This window comes from Ctenocephalides felis, unplaced genomic scaffold (assembly GCF_003426905.1).
Source record: "Ctenocephalides felis isolate EL2017-DRISC unplaced genomic scaffold, ASM342690v1 CF-g0.4_SCAFFOLD_01170, whole genome shotgun sequence".
In the NCBI taxonomy this organism is placed as follows: domain Eukaryota; kingdom Metazoa; phylum Arthropoda; class Insecta; order Siphonaptera; family Pulicidae; genus Ctenocephalides; species Ctenocephalides felis.
Genome location: NW_020537324.1, coordinates 7,156,583 through 7,175,235, shown reverse-complemented (window position 1 = coordinate 7,175,235; position 18,653 = coordinate 7,156,583). Strand labels below are relative to the sequence as shown.

The following is an 18,653-nucleotide window of genomic DNA, read 5'->3' as shown; positions in this document are numbered from 1 at the left end:
CCAATAAATTGTGGCTTCCGTTTGGGTCGTTTTTTCGAGACCTCATCAACACGATAATTTGCAATAAATGTTTGGCGATTGCAAAATCATTTTTTTAATTGTTTCCAGATGGAATTGTGAGTTATTCGATGCCGCAAGGCGATAAACGCGGATCCGGGTGGGAAATTTACGATGCAACATATGATGGCCACTGGGCCCAAGGAGGTCTCAAGAGAGGATTGGGTTCTTACGATGGAAGGTAATAATAATAGAATTCAATCAATTTAATAATAATTTGTCCATTATCATTTGTCATCATTATGATTTATTAATTCGATTTTCAGATTTGGCCCAGAGAATTTCAAAATGGGCTATTATGATCATGAGCGTGCCCAAGGTTGGGTAGGCTGGAGGAATGATACCAGGAATGGTAAACCAGTGGAGATCACTTTTGAATTTGACAGGGTTCGAGAATTTTCAGCAGTGCATGTGTATTGCAAAATCAGTTCACAAGAGATGTTCAGTAAGAAAAAAAAATCATATTTGTTCACATTGATTCAAAGCGTTTATTTTGATAAAATTGAGGGTCGAACCTTCAGCCTAACAATTTTTGCAATTGATCTTGGCATTTCAGTTAGGACATAAGAATTATTTCATAACTAGTAATTAGGTTAATTAAAAGACCTCTACGAAAAATTAATTTTATATTATTTTAAAGGAATCAAATGGTAGAAGTCTCAGACGTCAGAAGTGGGATTAAAGTAATTTATAACTAAGATTCGATTCTTGTTTAACAATGCTTCTGATAATATAACGTGGAAATCATCTACCTACCAAAATACGTCATTATCCTATTTCAAGGTAGTGGTAAAATCATTGTAACTCGCTCTGTTCACATAAGAAGATAAGTGCGATAGCACATGTTTCGACTCAGAATTTAATTAGCAATCAAGCTCGAAGGGGTTTAAGCTAATTATATTGGATTAAAGCGAATTACTTAAATCGTTACACGTGATTCTGCATAATCGCGTCGGGGGGAGAAACTTGCCCGAGACGAGGCGATCAGTGACTTTGCGGGTCGTAAAATAAAAAAGAGCTTCATATAGTTTTTATTTATATAATTTTGTTGCATACAACGCTCGCTTTAATTTTACGATGGCGGTAAATTATGGTAAACGCCAACGGCTTAAAGAGTTCATGTATTAAAAGGAATTGCCGCGCTTACTGCGTTATCCTTTAATGCGGTTTATGGTATTCTCGTGTTTAAATTTATTATAATATATTTTATATGTACCTGGAGCTTATATTTTGTATAACGGATACCGTATAGGATCGATATTGAAATAAAATTCAATCAGGATTATCACATGCTGAAGTTGATTGCGTATTGCAGACTTCCATGGAATGAATACTAAATTGATTGCTTTCATATGTTTCAAATTTTGGATTTATTTGATGACGACGATTTAGGTGTTGAATATAGAAAGATTTTAATTGTAAACTTTTAATCGTGTTAATTAATATATTTATATTGTACCTAGAGTTATAAAATCAGATTAGGGTTCTACCAGATTAGTGTTCCAAATATTTTATAATGTATATCATATTTTTAATACGACAATATAAATAAATTACGAAATTCGTACCATTTATATTAATAACTTGCTTTTACTTTAAAAATATTCGAAGTCGAAATTGTACCCAACATAAATTTATCTATCCTATCCTGCAGTTTAATTTTCTGTATTGTAGTTTTAATTAATCAATCTAAATTTGAGTTCATTCAAAGATGATTTTGCTATAATAGGAGAACGGTATTTTAAAAAATTGATTTTCACATCTATTATGGATTTATATAAGTGATTAATTATAAGCAATAAATGAAATTATTAAGCTGATACCTAACATTTACTTTGCAAATGCCAATAAAATCTAATTTCACTACAAATCACATTTAACATCGTTACTTGCATTAAGGATAAAATTGGAAAAGGGCAAAAGTTGATACATGAATAATATGCTCAAATTGATTATCTTAATGTTATTGTCATATCTTTTCAAACTTATATTTATGGCATTTAGATGCCAATCTCTCAATAAAATAGATCACAACATAGCTTTGTTATGGCCAACGCTTCCTTTATTCCTATAAATTGATTGTAAAAATAATCAAAATGCCATATAATTACTGTACGATCAAACTTTTACACATAAATCCTAACTTTACGTATGTGTTATCATGACACGTTAGAAAGATGCAGTTATAATAACATTCATTTTTATATGTGCGTGTTCTAGGTTAAGTTTTTATATCTAAACTCGAATGCACAGTAAATTCATAGCATTTTGCCAGCTTCTAGTACCATTTTATATGAAAAAGCATCGTAACTAAGCGTTTCCATAACATTGATTTATTTTGAGGTAGAATTGGCGCATTAATGTTGTCATATATTTTTTCAGAGCATTGAAATTGCAATTTTCAGAAATTGAAAAATTTCAGAGCAAAGTATCACTATTAAAATATTTAGATAAAATTCATTATTTCCAAACAAAATCATTATTATTAATATTAAGGTAAAATTCTCAGTGTTGCAATAAAATAATTTTAAATTGCCTTTATATTTGAGATCACTTATGTTTTTATATATTACGCTAATTATTATTTCCTAATACACCATATCATTCATTTGCTATATTTTTACACCATATTACTTCATACGATTTAATCCTATACCTTATATATTTTTACTACGATTGTCGAAGGATTATCGCGCGTACTCAACGCATCTTCCCGAGGATTTCACATGTTAACCTAACTTAATAGAGTCCACAGAGGACATGTTGCGAATATATACGAGGTAATAGGATTTGCTGTTTGGATTTGGACAATTATGGGATTAGTGTTATGTATCTGATTCATGTGGATGCTACAATCAATAGAGTAAAATAGATTACAAATACAGAACTCAATTTATTTTCAATATGTCGTCACTAAGATGTCACTATTCAATGGAATTGAAGTCGACACGCTTGCTATTCATTGACCTATATAATATATTATAAACATATAGAGTTCTAGTAATAATTAATTGAAACTTTGAATTATTGGTTTAATAGACCATATACAATTTGGCAAAAATAATATTTTCAAATGTATTCGGTGTACTTGCAAAAGAACTTGGTGCGTTTAGTCGTACATGATTTTCATTTTTATGATATTTTTGTTTCTCTCTGAATAAAAACTAAGATAAATACATCTCTTTGATATGTGTTTTCAACATGTTAATAAAACGCACTGGCCGTTGTTTTACAATACAAAGACCAAAGGCATTGTTTTATCTAGTTTGTCGTTACATATGTTCCGGCCTGGTCTACTGCATTGTGCACTACACATGCCCCAGGGAAATGTAGATGCTATTTTTCGATTGAACTATTTTTTTACTTTATGTCAACCCGATGCAGTTTTAACTAAATAAACATGGATGGACGTGTGCAAAAAATATATTTCCTGACAAAAATCCAGCGGTGAAAGATTGAAAGTTTTGGGTGAAATGTTTTATGATACCTTTTCACTCAAAGTTGAAAATGGGAATCGTTAGAAATAGACAAAATATTGGAAATAATTTTATCATAATATTTTATATCTGTTGATTCTATATTCTTATGGACTCTGATAGTTTTCACTTCCCCATATAATATTCTATTTCAATATACTTTACAGCTGCTGCAAGTCCACGTATATTTTTGTAGACACCAATCTCGTTGTGTAAAGCTCAACTATGTTCGAGAACAGGGTACAAAACCAATCCCTTCGGTTAGTGTAGGGTTTACCATCAGCAAAAGGGTTAAAAGTTAAGGAAATCCATCTTACTTGATTTGCATAAAAAGTTCGACGATATGACACTTTCTAAGGCAAATTGAAGGTAAAACTACAAAGGTCAGAAGGAGCACTAAATTGTTCTAAAATGTGCTATTGGGTAATTAGATTGAAGAAATAGGTGGTTTTATCAATCGCGATCTAGAATATGTGGTTTATGGAAACTTTCGAGAGTTGGTAAGGCAAATATAACCAGCACAAGAAATTTTAAGTTGGTCAAATTATGTGAAATCTATTCATCACATAATAATTCGTTTATCATAACCAGTTGTGGCTGTAGATAATTAAATAATCTGCACATTGATGCAAATTGGGATTAAATCAAGGTATAAAGAATTATATGCATATGGGTATGAGAGAAAAGATGAACAACGCAGAAATGCAAATTCCAGAACTGGAATCGAGGTATAGCCCTGGAGCTTCCTATGCAAAACGTTCCTCCGGTGAGCAAAGCAATCGGAAAACACATGCATGTATTTTCTATTTTTCTCACAGTGTGTTAGTAGAACGTAATGTACCGAGAAAACCAACTGCCATCTACTCGACCACGTTTCGACTGAGCTGGGCGCTTTTTGCTTTGTGAGATTTTAATTTATTATGCATTTCACTTACGAGCAACGTCGACGCTCTTCTGCAGTACACAGTAGTAGATGCAGTCAGCCAAAGGCGCGATGCAAGTAACAAAAGAGCCGAGGAAAAAGTTTGGAAAAAACTGCACAACGGATGAAAACTTACACGTACAATGGACAAAGGACAAACTTTGATGTGTCGGAAACAAAGGGAATTATTTATCACATGTGTTATGGGATTATTTATTTAGGTGTTCGTATTGTAAGAATGCGAGGATTTCTGATAATTAATATCACTTCAGTCACGTTGTCTTTTTAGAACTACGAAAAATATTATTGTTGCAAATTCTTCTCTAAAGCATATATTCAACTTTTTTGGTACGAGCATCGTCTATAGTTGATATATAGGTGTGTCGAAATTACTGGTGAATCAAATTTCAAATTATTATTATTGGGCGGCTCACTGGTTCGTATAGTAGCGGCACTCCTGGGGCAAACACCTTTGCTGTAGAAAAAGAGTCAAATTTGACCCATAAAATTTATTTATATAAGATTCTGAATAGCAATATTATAAAATTACCGTTCAAGGTATATAATCGGAAATTCACAAGTATCTTACATATTTGAGCAAAGGTTTTGCTCGAGTTTGAGGCAATCGCAGTTGTTTTATATCCTTAAAAATAGCAATCAAGATACAGCAGGTCTTGAAAGATTTTGTAAAAATAATTAATATATTACGGTGTTGCTAATTTTGTTTATGTAATCAAATTATTATCTCTTAAAAGCATTCTTGGATATTCCATCCACCCAACCATAAAATTTTCCCCGTTATCTAAATGAGATTTAATCCCGACGATTTTTTTTTAAATTAAGTGTAATTGTTTTATTCCTAAACCTGCACTTGGTATCATTTATCACTTTAATCTAGATCAAAACAATGTGTTCTAAATGTAATCAAATTACATTCCCTCAAAAGAATTCTTTATCGTTCCATCCACCGGACCATGAAATTTCCTTCGTTATCTGAACGAGATTTAAACTCTCCCAGAACGAAGTAAATTCGAAGAATTAAAGTCAGTGTCCATTTAACTCCTTATCCCGTCGAATCGAGTAATTGGCATCTGGCATACACAGACATACGATATGTGTATGGCAGAACTCACACCTAGCTCTCTCTATTCGCATCGGATCAATTTACCTGTTAAAGGAACGATCACTAATTAATGCTGCCAGCCGAACCATCGCATCGAGAGACGAGCTCTAAACCAAGATAGATGTATTCTCTTTCAAGGGTGAATTATATTTAGTTTCCAGTGCTATTTAACACTGACGAATTTCTCCGAACGAACGTTTTGGTAATTAAAATTCAAATAATGTATTGGGAAAGTAATTTTGTTAGTTTGGGAAACTACAATTTGGCACGATGCAAGAAAGAATATTTAGAAAATGGTAAAGGCAGAAAAATTTAGAAATAGATAGCACACATTAGAGAAGACAAACATTATTTACAATCCACTTATCTTAAAATTCAAACCAAAAATAATTAGTGAGATTTATATTTTTAATAACTTAAATTATATCCAAAAGCAGATTATTATATAATTTGTTAATGAATAAGTTTTTAATGAATCTACATTATAGTATTTGGAAGGAACTTTCTGAATATAATAATCTTTTTTAAACATATAATTATAAAAGCAATGAAAAAAGGAAACTAAAAATCACTTTTTTTCTTTCACAACTCATTTTCCTTTTGCAGTATGCATAATTGAATAACAGTAATTAAACTATGCCGATATCTCAAATATATCTAGCAAAGAATAAAATTATAGTCGATGAAAAATTTTATTATAAATTAAATATACTTATTATACAACAGCTATATCTTCTAAAAATGTACTATCTGTAAAAAGAAAAAAGGGAAAAAATTTGGAGGGTAAAATGTAAAAAAATGGCATCTCGTGGTCTAAAACTACCATTGAAAATCATTATTATTGATTCATACGCATGTATAAATATTGATAAGCAAGTGACAGGTAGACAGGTAAATAGGTAGCCAAGTGGGCAGGTAGACAGGCAAATAAGTAGACAAATAAAAAGACATATAGACACGTGGGCAGGCTGAGAGGTCAAAATGTAGACAGATATTCTGGTGGTCAGGTAGGCAGGTTGAAAAGTAGAAAAGTGGATAACTTTAGGACAAGGCAGTTTACTTAAACTAGAGAAATAAGAGACATTATTATACAGGTACATCATATACATAACAAATATTCACAGATTAAATCGATTATTCACACATAACGGCAAGCCTTAGGATAAAATGGCACTCACATCTAGTTTTATTTAACTCCCCGTAGGGAAGTTCTAGTAATTGTTCAAACTTGAAAATGAAAATTTTTACATAATTTCATATTTCAGATATTTCTAAAAATTTTGGCATACCTTAGAAAAAATGGATGTGTATGTATGTATGGATACAATTTTTCGTCCACGTTTTTGGGCGCACGGATCAACCGATTCGAATGATTCAAAAACCATCCAATTTCTATTGAATATAAATATCGAGTACATCTTTAAATATTTAATACTTGTATTTAATTAAAACTAATTCATTTACAAATAAATTTCAACTCTACCTTTTGAGAATCCTTTTCCCATCTTTACCGCAATTACATACCGACTAGGATCTATCGTCTGTACGAGGGTTCGAATATTATCCGCGCCGATTGTAAATGAGTAGCGTGCAAATTCGAGTGAAATTTGTCAGTAATTGTTACTTTCCACATGACTTTATATAGAACTTCAGTAGCATGCTTTTGAAGTGCTATGCTAATTATTTGATAGGAAATAATTCTTGCTAAAAGGTTGGAAATTTGAGACAACCTCTGTTTTGAGGATATTGTTGTTAAATGGGTTATCATGCTACGATGTAATTACATAGATTGGCCATAAAAGATGGATATAGGTTTATGGGCTATACATTATGGGTAGTGGTAATATGTATTGATTATCAATTATTTTGGTTTATGTAAACTAATAATGTAAATGCTCTTGAGAAAGTATCAGTGCAACTGGAAAGAAGGCCAAAATGAAAGGTTTTCTTATATGTTTTCTTAAGCTATCAGAATAGCCCACATAATTGTGAAAAATTATTAATTTCCATTATATATTAATACGTATCTTGTTTCATTTCAGGTCTTCTCTGATATCAATGTAACATTCAGCATCGGTGGTGTATATTATACTGGAGAACCAATAACTTACAGCCCGATGGAAGATAGGATTTTTGAAAATTCTCGAAATGAAACCATCAAACTTCATCATCGAATCGGAAGATTTGTTAAATTGCAAATGTCATTTGCTGCAAAATGGATAATGATTAGTGAAGTCATGTTCGATTCAGGTCAGTAATAGTAATTGAATTATTTAAAAATTTAGCATGTCTTGGAATACCTGAATTTAGGAAGAATCTGGTATCTTTTGATATACTGAATGTGTGCTTATGAGTGAGTGGAGAATTTCAGACATAAATTAGAATTTTACAGATTTTTATATATCATTATGAGTATGAGTATACAATCATACCTGTACGTCGAATCACTGGATTGGCGTTAGATTTGGACATTTTAAGTACTATCAAAAAGCTGCTGATGTTCCATATGGAAAAAGTGCAGATATTGAAAAAAAATCATGACTAAGTAACATTAAGTAATGCAATACTAGAACTTAATAAAAAGTTTCATCTTCTGTGGACAGCACTACTTCTAAACCTTTTATACTCGTTTTAAACCATATAGAGTTCTTTCACGTTATAATGCAATATCTATAAAATATGTTACCCCGGAACCACGTACATAACCCGTAACTGAGGAAAGTCATAAATCAAATCAGAAATTGAAAAAAATGTTCGCGACACAAACAAGTAATCCATCATACAGGAGTCCGTTGCTGGACGGAACAATTTCCTTTTAGTAAACCCGAGGTCAAAAAAGGGTACCATCAGTATTATAAAATCGACTTGTAATATCAGAAGAAGAAATTGCATAGCTCAAGATCGCATCGTGAAAAGAAATATGAACCGTAATAATTTTATGCCATTGGGATTGCAGAATTATGATTTAAAATGCAGTCGCGGGTGTAATTTATATAAGTTTTATTGTACAACAAGTTATTATGTTTCGGATGATATTGAGATATTCTCTTGTCGATATGGAGTTGAAACATTTATTGCTAACATAGATATTTTATTGTTTTTTTTAGTTTACGAAGAATGGAAAAGAAATTTTATTAAATATCAGCAAAGTACTAGATTTCTTATTTACATTTAACATGAAGCTTTAGCACTTTTAAAATTTCAATTTTAATATTTGAATCTGAACAAATGCTGATTTAATCAATGTTGAAGCCTTTAGACAGAAAAAATAATTATAGGTTTTTTTTTCTTTTATTCCTCAGATTTCAAATTATCATAAGCACGTAAGTAGAGTACATTTTAATTTATCGATTACTAAACAATAATTTGATATTTAAGTTAAGGCTTTGATCAACCCACCTATTGTTTAGACGACCTGCCTTACCAAAAACTTAGTCAAATTTTTATTCCATCAATACAAGTAAAACAGTTTTTTGAATCAATCAAATCGGGTGCACTTTCAAAAGCTGAATTGCCATTTTATGCACTTTTTGCCCTGTATCACCAAAACTGTTGGACCTGGCTTTTCCAAACTAAAGCTATTCAGCATGTTTTCTCCCATCAATAGGAATCGAATGTTTTTTGAATCATTCTAATCAGTTATTCCGTGCTCTCGAAATCGTATCCGCGCATACATCCATCTGATTTCTTACAGCATGCAGAAATCTCTTACAAAATACAAAATCGAGCAAAAATAATACTTTTTTAGTGCAATTTCGACAGCTCCAGTGTAGCAATGTACGGAAAAACTCATAACGGCATCCGCTCTCTATATTTTAGTCTGTCAAAATGACGTATTAAAAATTCCAAACACGCTCTCGAATCGCAGTGCTAATGCCAGGATCAAAAGCTCGCACGAAATTATGCCCCGTTCCATAATCTGGACGTAGATTGTAACAAGAGTTCTACAGAGGTGCACGTGAAAAATATTTTTAAAACATTCTTTATGACAAAGCATAACAATTTACGGAAAATTAAAATGTTGTTCTTTGACGCCGCGAAATTCCATCATGAGAGATAAATTTATATCACGTGGGTAGTGCAAATCGTAAAGGACATATTAGAATACTTTTCTGAATCAACAGATGAACAACTCAAGATTTTCTAATCTTATAGGCCAATTCTGCCGTAAAATAAACCTATGTTATGACAAAGCTAAGTTACGCTGCGTTTTCATATAAAATGGCACTAAAACCTGTCCAAATGCATGCTATGTGGTTGCTGTGCAGTCGGTCGTTTTAGATAAAAAATCGAACCTAGAAAGCGTTTTCTTAAAAAAATGTAAATGAATTGATCTAATAATAAACCTGCAAATTTGACTTGGATTTTTTATTATTACCGAGTTTCTGAATTATCAAAATATCTATAAATGTATCCTCCTATTATTAGCTTATTTTCGACCGGTATTTCAATATTATTGCAGACCAGACATTGCAGGTAATTTTAATTAAAATAACATCGACGGTGTATCAAACATTACATGCCTGAGCACAGATACTTCTGCCAAAAATTTGAAACGCTCGCCACGTAAGCGCGCTTTCACGTGAAATTATTAATTTAAATAGTCCGCATATCCAACGCGCGTTTGGAAACATCAACCTCGGGAAACCTTTCAATGGAGGGTGGAGGGTGGAGGGCGGCTTAGAAATTCCGCCCTGTCAAAAATACCGACGAGAAATTATTATTAGGTCGCGTTTGTGTTGCGCGACAAGCATGAGGTCTTGGTGTGATTGATCATTTCACTTTTTTTTGGATTTATAATGGTTCGCTCTCTGACTTATTTCAGTAAAAAGGAAATATATTTTTTTAATGATTAAATGATTTTATTAGACAATTGTAGTTTTATTTAATAAAATGTTTAATAAGATTATTTAATGATCTTTTATATCGTCTGTAATTGCATTGCTAATATAGAACTAAAATGCTCTTATTGACAAATAAATGAAACTTTAAAATGCAAAATTGTGTAAAATTTTTATCATGGATACATCAGTTACTAACTAGATTATATTATAAACAAATAAATTCAGCATTAAATATCATTGGTATAGAAAACAGTATTACTGATGTCAAAATATTAATTATTACCTCTACAGTTCTGGTTAAAAATTTAGGGTGGGGCGAAGCTCGAAGGTCCATATTGACCTGAAATCAACTATAATGGTCTTAAAACTAAGTTAATTACATCAGAATAATTAAAAGTTATGAAACAAATAACTACCGATCTATGTTCAGTAAAATTTCCAAATAATTCCTAATTGAAAAATGTTTCGTAGATATTTTTCTAAAATTTGTCATGTCTCTTTTTACCCCATGACAAACAGATACCATGTCTTATTTTAGATTAAATTAAATTTTAGAACGATTTTATGCAATAATAGCTAAATTATTTAAACAACTAAATAAAAATCTCATGAGTACATTTTTTGCAAATCACACCGTATATAACCTTGATCTGGTATTTCGTAAGAAATATTTTTAGTTAGATGGAATAACTATTAATTTTATTCCATCTCTTGTAAAATTGATTATTTAACTTAATGTACTTTACGATTTTTTATTGTTTACTCCTTAGTTTTAGTTGGTCCTTTTTACCCCACCCACATATAAAGGTCAAATAAAAAAACTGTTGAATCTAACTTAAATATAACAATACTTCTTATAAAATAAAAATCCTACCAATAAAACAAAAATCTTTTGTTATAAATATGGGTACATGACTTTTATCTCCTAAAATAGCATTGTTAAAAATTTTATACTTTGTTTCTGAAATAATGGTGGTGGACCTTCTGACCAAGGGACCTTTAAGCCCTGATCTACCCCAAATCTCTTGTGACTATATTTAAGAATGAAAAATAAAAAACCTCAAGTGCATCCTTGGTATCAAATCAGTTGGTAAAGATAACATATATGTTTTTCTAATTTTTTTTTAATAATGCATTGGCACCAAGCATGAACGAATATATTGCTCTTCTTGTGAAATAACTTTAAAATTTATATTAACTCCCATCATTATGATAGTTTTTATATTATTTTCACTTCGCGCAACAAACAAGCTAAAAGATATATATTATCTCCCGCTTGTTAGAAAAGTTCTGAATTGATTTCAATAAAATTTCCAAACAAAGAGCGAATAAAATATTCTCATATCTATGGCTGCGTCCATAAGTCATCGCTTTGGTTTTGAAACTAGTTTTATAATAATGTGAAAAATAAAAAGACCGAGCGCAAACATCCGATATGAAACTTCGTCTGCATCCAAATAATAAACATATCTATCTGCTTTTATATAACGAAGGGTAGTTTTCTTGAAAACATTGGTGGTTGCATAAGAGCAACTGCGCGCAGTGTATTTGCATCTGTGCGAATCTGAAAGAGACATCGCCGGGCGTAATGATTGTGGGACATATTTTATTATTTTCTTATTATTTTCCGGGAGACAAAACTCGAGCTGAACAAGGATAGATGGGACACAGAACGTTTGAGAGAAAGATGGAAAATATTTTTCAATTACGAAAACGGAATTTTATTGTATTAAATTTAATTGGCAACAAAGTTTGTTTAGGCGGCTCTCCTGGTACTTTTTCCCTATCCTCGTATTCCGTGCCATCTCCAGAGTCGCAGGCGAGTTCAATTTCTTAGACTTTTTTGTTTATATTTATTCGTGGCAACCGCGAATTATTCACGGCTGCGAAACGACAGACAGTGGGCGCGTTTTGCGAAAGTTTAAACGCGTTTCCCACGCGAAACTTTGTTTTGATGTATTAATTTTATCGCAATAATCCGTTAATCCCTGAAAATTCTTACGGCAAGAATTTTACGCTAAATGGAAGTGCGTATGGCGGTTTAATTGAATTTATGAATTATGTACTGGATAATCGTAAAAGCACGGTAAATATTATCATATTTATGAATTCTATAAATTACTTAAGAATTTAAAAGTGCTAAGTATTTAAACCATCGGATTTTTTATAACTGTAACTAACTGTTCATATTCGGAAAACCAGAGTGATTTCTTGTCCACCTTTGCACTTTCAATATCGATAAATTCTCGTCTTGTGAGTATTCTATTCATATAATTGCAATAAGTTATACAGTTTTTATAGTAAATTTATTAAGAAAAAATACTTATATAAGTATTCTGGTCTAGGGGTACGAATTTTAAGAGATTTTTGAAAGGACATGAAAAAAAATCAATATTATTACTATGTCTTTTGTTACACGTAATTAATTAATGTTTTGATTTTAAATCTGTAATTATGTTTAAATTTTGAATATATAAAATAAAAATCTTGAATATAAAACAATATACATTAAAAATAGTCATAAAGTGTTAATTGTAGAAAGTGGTAAAGTAGGGGGTTTTCAGAAAATTGGCCAAGTAGAGAAAATTGTTAAAAAAACGTTAAAAAAAAGCTAAAATTTTAGCTCTTCAAATAATCCGAAGATAAAGGTGTATATATATTATTAGTAAAGAATAATCTCGCTTTCGTTTTAACAACGGACAGATTAAAATGATTTTGTTTAAAAAAATGACTGTCTTGAAAAAAATTCATACATTTTTTTTGCTATTCTCGAATTTTTAAAAAATAGTAAAAGTGGAATTGGGAGATGAGTGTGGTTCATAATACTGAATAGAAGTCTATAAAGAAGACTCTGTAAAAAGTTCAAGAAAAACCGAGGAGGATTGTAGTGGTTAAACAGTTATATATCCAAAAATAATGTGAATTATGAAAACTCTTTATGTATACATATTCTTGAATAGTTGGTCTTTGAAAATATCCGAAAATCTAGACCAGAATATCCCTCAAGAAGTGTAAATATAGATAACGCCAAAAACAACTTTTCACTTTCTATATTCGACACGTTTTTCCTATTTTGAAATATGCAATATTTGGTATTTCGAGTAAACAATTTTGTATCTATATTTGCAAATATTAATTTACTATTTTTTAAGATAGATATTCATTGCAAACATTTTTTTAAATGATTCATACCTATTGAACAAATACCTTCAAAATATTTCGACATGTGCAATTTAAATTTGATGAATTGCGAACGTTTGATGGAAAATATGGAATTTTCACCGGAACGAGAAACGACTGATGAAGCCATAAAAATAGATGAAAAAATGTAACATGTTAATTTTGTACGTATTGAATTTTCCGAGTTCTACTATCAGGTGTAATAAAATGTAAAAAAAAGTTGGAATATAAAAAGAATGTTACGCAGAATTTCGCCTATGTAACTAAATATTTAATGTAAATGTTTATAAAATATTGCGAAACTACCATGAAATCTATATTCCATAGCACACAGTTTGTTTCTGACAAAAAATTTGAACTATCGACTATCCGCATATTATAAACACGTTGATATTTTATATTTTGTACTGCACTCCATCGTACAGGTAGGCAGGCAGGTACACATACACATTATTCTGCGGTATTGATTAATATGGTACTGCACGGTTATAATACCCTGGAAACATGCAGCGTATGTCGGAAGTTATGAAACACGAACGTGCCCAAACTCTGCCGCCCTCATCGGCGCCCATCAAATGCGCCCACTTGCATTCCACCTGGTGGATGAAGCCCCCCACCTGGGGATAAGCGATAGTAAAGAAATATCGATACAAAAATCGGTAATAAATAATATTTTAAACTTGATTGCAGTTGATGAGCATTACAGAATTTATTAACTTCCAGTAGGGCAAGTTTTCTTTATTTTGACATATTTTGGAAATTCTGAACTTTTTTTTAAAGCAATCGTACTGCTTTAACTGCATCGAGACGAAATACAAATTCGAAAATTTGTATCCGCACATACACACACGCACGCACACACACACACACATACAAACATTTTTTCTAAGGTATGCCAAAATATTCAGAAACCTCTGAAACGTAAAGATATATAAAAATTTTCATTTTCGATTTTTTTGAAGAAATGAAACTTAGTTATGAAATCATATAAGAGCAATATAATTCCAATTCAGATCAACATGGATTTAAAGATGAACCAGATCTCAATTCATATACAATTATTAATTCCGTGGGCTCCTCACAGTTGTACAAAATTAATCAACTTCCCCATTGATTAAAATCATTCATCGGAAATTTTGGAAATCTATTCCAACGAAAATTATTACAACCCTTAGTTCGTGGATCGATGACCCGCTGTCATATGATCGTTTTATAGGAGTAATAAGATCAATTTATCGGTTTCCCGGTTATTATTAACGCTGATCATAGTCGCATACCATAATGATGAAGATTTGGGTCAGAAGATATTACTTGTGGGATATAAGTAATTTCATTTCAGTATGTACATAAACTTGGAAGATAAATGTAGCGCATTTTATAATAAAATCTGTCGTTCAACTTAGGGGTAATAATATTTGTAATGGTGATCAGGATTTTAATTTATTGGTAAGATTCACTATAATCTTTAATTTGCATTTAAACTATAATCTATATAATTTGCATTATAAAGTACTGACATGTACTGATACCAAAACAAGTTACCTATATAATATTCATATATGATAAACAAATTCGTAATAATTTTACATAATTTAATATAAACTTCGTACGCGATGAAAACTTTTATAGAATTTCATTAAAACTTTAAAATGATATTTAATTAATACCTATACATCATCGTATTCAATATCACATTATATGCATAGATATTTTAATGAAAGTTCAAATTATATTTCATTGGCATTTTTAAATTATTGAACAAGAGTTCATACATGTTTTTTTTTTAATATTTTTTTTTGGTAAAATTATTTTTGGTTCATTGCATTTCGATTCTGGGTATTCAATTATGTATTTTGCGAATTAAAAGTTTTATATATATATATATATATATATATATATATGTGTGTGTGTGTGTGTACGTGTGTGTATTATATTTATATTCAAATTGAATTATGTCTGAAAACTTTTATTAAAAACATCCGAATTAAGCGAGGGATATCATTACAAACTTTTAAAAATGTTACATTCAGTATTCAGGTGAATACCTACAGAATATCATTCAAAATATATTTCTGAATAAGTTTATTTTAAATTGGATTTCATTGTACATTTGACTATCAAGACACGACAGAAGTTTTTTATTAATTCGATCATACCGAAAAGTTCTCAACAAAAGAACACTCTTTTGCAAATGAATATTTCAGATTTAAATAGCATACATTGTTAGATGGGAAGTGTTTAAATAACTTTTTAAATGATGTCTTTTTCGTGAAATGAAGATATTCTGATATTGTAAAGGATCGGATCAATAGAAATATTTAAATCAAAAATCGTTTAGCTTCTTTAAAAACGATTTAGTTATCTACACATTTATGTGGTTTTTAATATATAAAAAAATATTTGGCAAAAAATTGTCAATACGTCCATCCACGCTTTTAATTAACAGAATGATTTTTTTCAATTTAAATCATGAAACCTAATTCTAATTTCCATTTGAAAATAACGTATAATAAAGATAAGTATAAGATCATGACTTTCTGCATAGGTAATTTCATTTATAATTTTTCTGAACGCCTCTTTTTAAAAAATAGAAATTATTTAATTTGTCATTCATAAATATTTTTACTTCTCAGGGATAAGGGATCCTTTTTTAAGGAATTGCTGAATTTCTTTTTTAAAATTCAACCATTTTTTCACAAAAAAGCTACTGCCTGCAAAATACTACATTTTTTAATATATGTAAAATTGTTTAAAAATAGTAAAATTAGTAATTTACCATTAGCATAGTACTTACTAAAGAAAAGTCTATAGAAGATCTTGGAAAAAAAGTAAATCGGTTCAGTAAAAGTAGAGAAATCGTGGGTATCGTATCGAAAAAGACAGTTTCGAGAAAAACGCGTTCAAAGTTTGGCAGTGGAAGCAAATTTTGGAGGATTGTCGTGTTGAATCTGCTATATCTCCGAAAATAATTAAATAATTTAAAAAACTCTTTTTGTACACATATACTTGAAAAGCTCAACCTTTGACCTTTGATTGACCTTTTTTAATTCTAGACTAGGATAGCTCCTTAATAAATCTAAATATTAAATAACATTTTCAGATAGACCACTTTGTAAAATATATTTGTTTGAATTATCATACATATTTTAAATGAAAATGTTAAATAATTATACGACGTTTCTGTATATGAAATGTGTCGATTCGTATTTATTTTTCATTCGCTGATGTCGCATTTAATTTCAATACATTTTACATTTACTCTTCGGCGAGTTGTTCGTTGTTATGAAATAAAAGTTTTAATGAATAATTACAAAGCGCCGTGTAACTGCGGATCACGGTTGTAAAAAAGAAAAAAATATGCGAAACGCAGGAAAGCCTGACGTGAAAAAAACAGCTGACGAATGAAAATATATAAAAACGTATATAGCAAAAAAATTGAAAACAGAATAGTAAAAAGAACAACTAGCGACATCGCTCTGAAAACATTTCACTGGAAAAGTTTTGCAACAAAATAATTACCAGTTTGTAGATAGAGTACGATACACCCGCCGTTCTATGATACCCGCCGTGATGCGGAATAAAAGTTTATCTAGTTAAAGTTCCGACTTGTGTGTTGCTGCCAGCCTGTCCGTCTAAATATGAACTCCATCGTTAATATTTTGCAAACTACGAATTTATACTCATTAGTAATTAACATAGTTCATAGAAAATTTTTAATGAGGTTGCCTTCATTGTGAGACGCCGACAGCAAAATGCTTGGTTAATAAAAATCATCTTCCTGATATAATTTTATACTACATTCAAGGTATTATTCAAAACTTAATCTAATCTATTAATCCAAAATTTAATATCATTTATTCTGTTTTACAGATGTTGCACCTGATAATTTCACGGAAGAACTTCCACCTTCAACTGAAATGCCAGCGCAAAGAGATATCTATGTCGAGAAATCGAGAGCTAGTCCAGGATCAGAAATTCCAATATCAACTGCTCAGCAAAGAGAAGCTCCAGCATATGTTGCTGTACTGATAGGTAAACTACAGAACCAACAAAAAATATATAAAACTATCCTCAAATCATATCTAGAAATATATAAAATATTTCTTTTATCCAGGTGTCTTAACAGCAATAGCCCTTCTACTATCGGTGGCAGTATTTTTCATAATACGTCGTCATCGTAGAAGAAAATGCTTTGCAAGTCCTTTGACAAGTAAGCAGCAACCACAATTAACTGCTTCACAAATGCAGCAACAGCAAATGGCTGCTGCAGGAACTCTTTGTCTGGGAGGTGGTTTGAGCAATGAGAAAAATCCTTCGTATGCCATTAACGATTTGGAGGACTACACCAGCAGGTAATAATAGAAATAGTGAGGAGTATTAGATCATTCCGAACATAAATTGAATTGTTTAAAATATTTGCATTTTGCTTATTGAAGTAGTGGATAGTTGTCTAATGAAGCGATTCCATCCCGATAAGTTTCATAAATACATTAGCTTTTATTTATATATGCATCACCATTAATCAAACTACCATGACAAACAAATCTGATTGAAGAATAATTGCTCGCTCCACAACTTATTCATATCCATTTTCTGCACAGCTCGCATTATACCATGCAAAATCCATTATGCCCATCGTACCTCGAAATAATATTTCAATTACATATCTTCTCTTTAATCTTAATGCGCATGTAAATAATCTTTTAACACGTATGCAAATATTAAACTTGATTCGTTTTTAAATCCCTCCCGTTTTCCATTATCAGATGCAATATGTCAACTCTGCCGGTGCCTCATTTGGATCGCGACTCGATGCGTATGCGTGACCGCCTGGTTGACATAAAGATGGATGATTATCAGGAACCTTATCAGGCCCTGAGATATGCACCTTATTACAGCTATTCCACTGTGGTCATGGAAATGCAGGATATGCTGCCGCCTTCAAACCAACACTCGGGTAAGTCGGAATTTGAAATACTTATCTTTATTCATTTTATCCCTCTCATTGTATAAATAAAGCAAGTCAAAACAATGATTGACTTCATCCTCGA

At 31.0% G+C, this 18,653-nt stretch overlaps 1 protein-coding gene across 1 annotated transcript in view; it reads left to right on the top strand.

Annotated features, from left to right (window-relative positions):
- LOC113366107 (epithelial discoidin domain-containing receptor 1-like) overlaps nucleotides 1-18,653 on the top strand; it is a 166,174-nt gene that overhangs the window by 135,717 nt on the left and 11,804 nt on the right. The window contains 2 exon segments of the mRNA XM_026607659.1: nucleotides 139-157; nucleotides 18,369-18,559. Coding sequence (XP_026463444.1) covers nucleotides 139-157; nucleotides 18,369-18,559 — 210 coding nt within the window.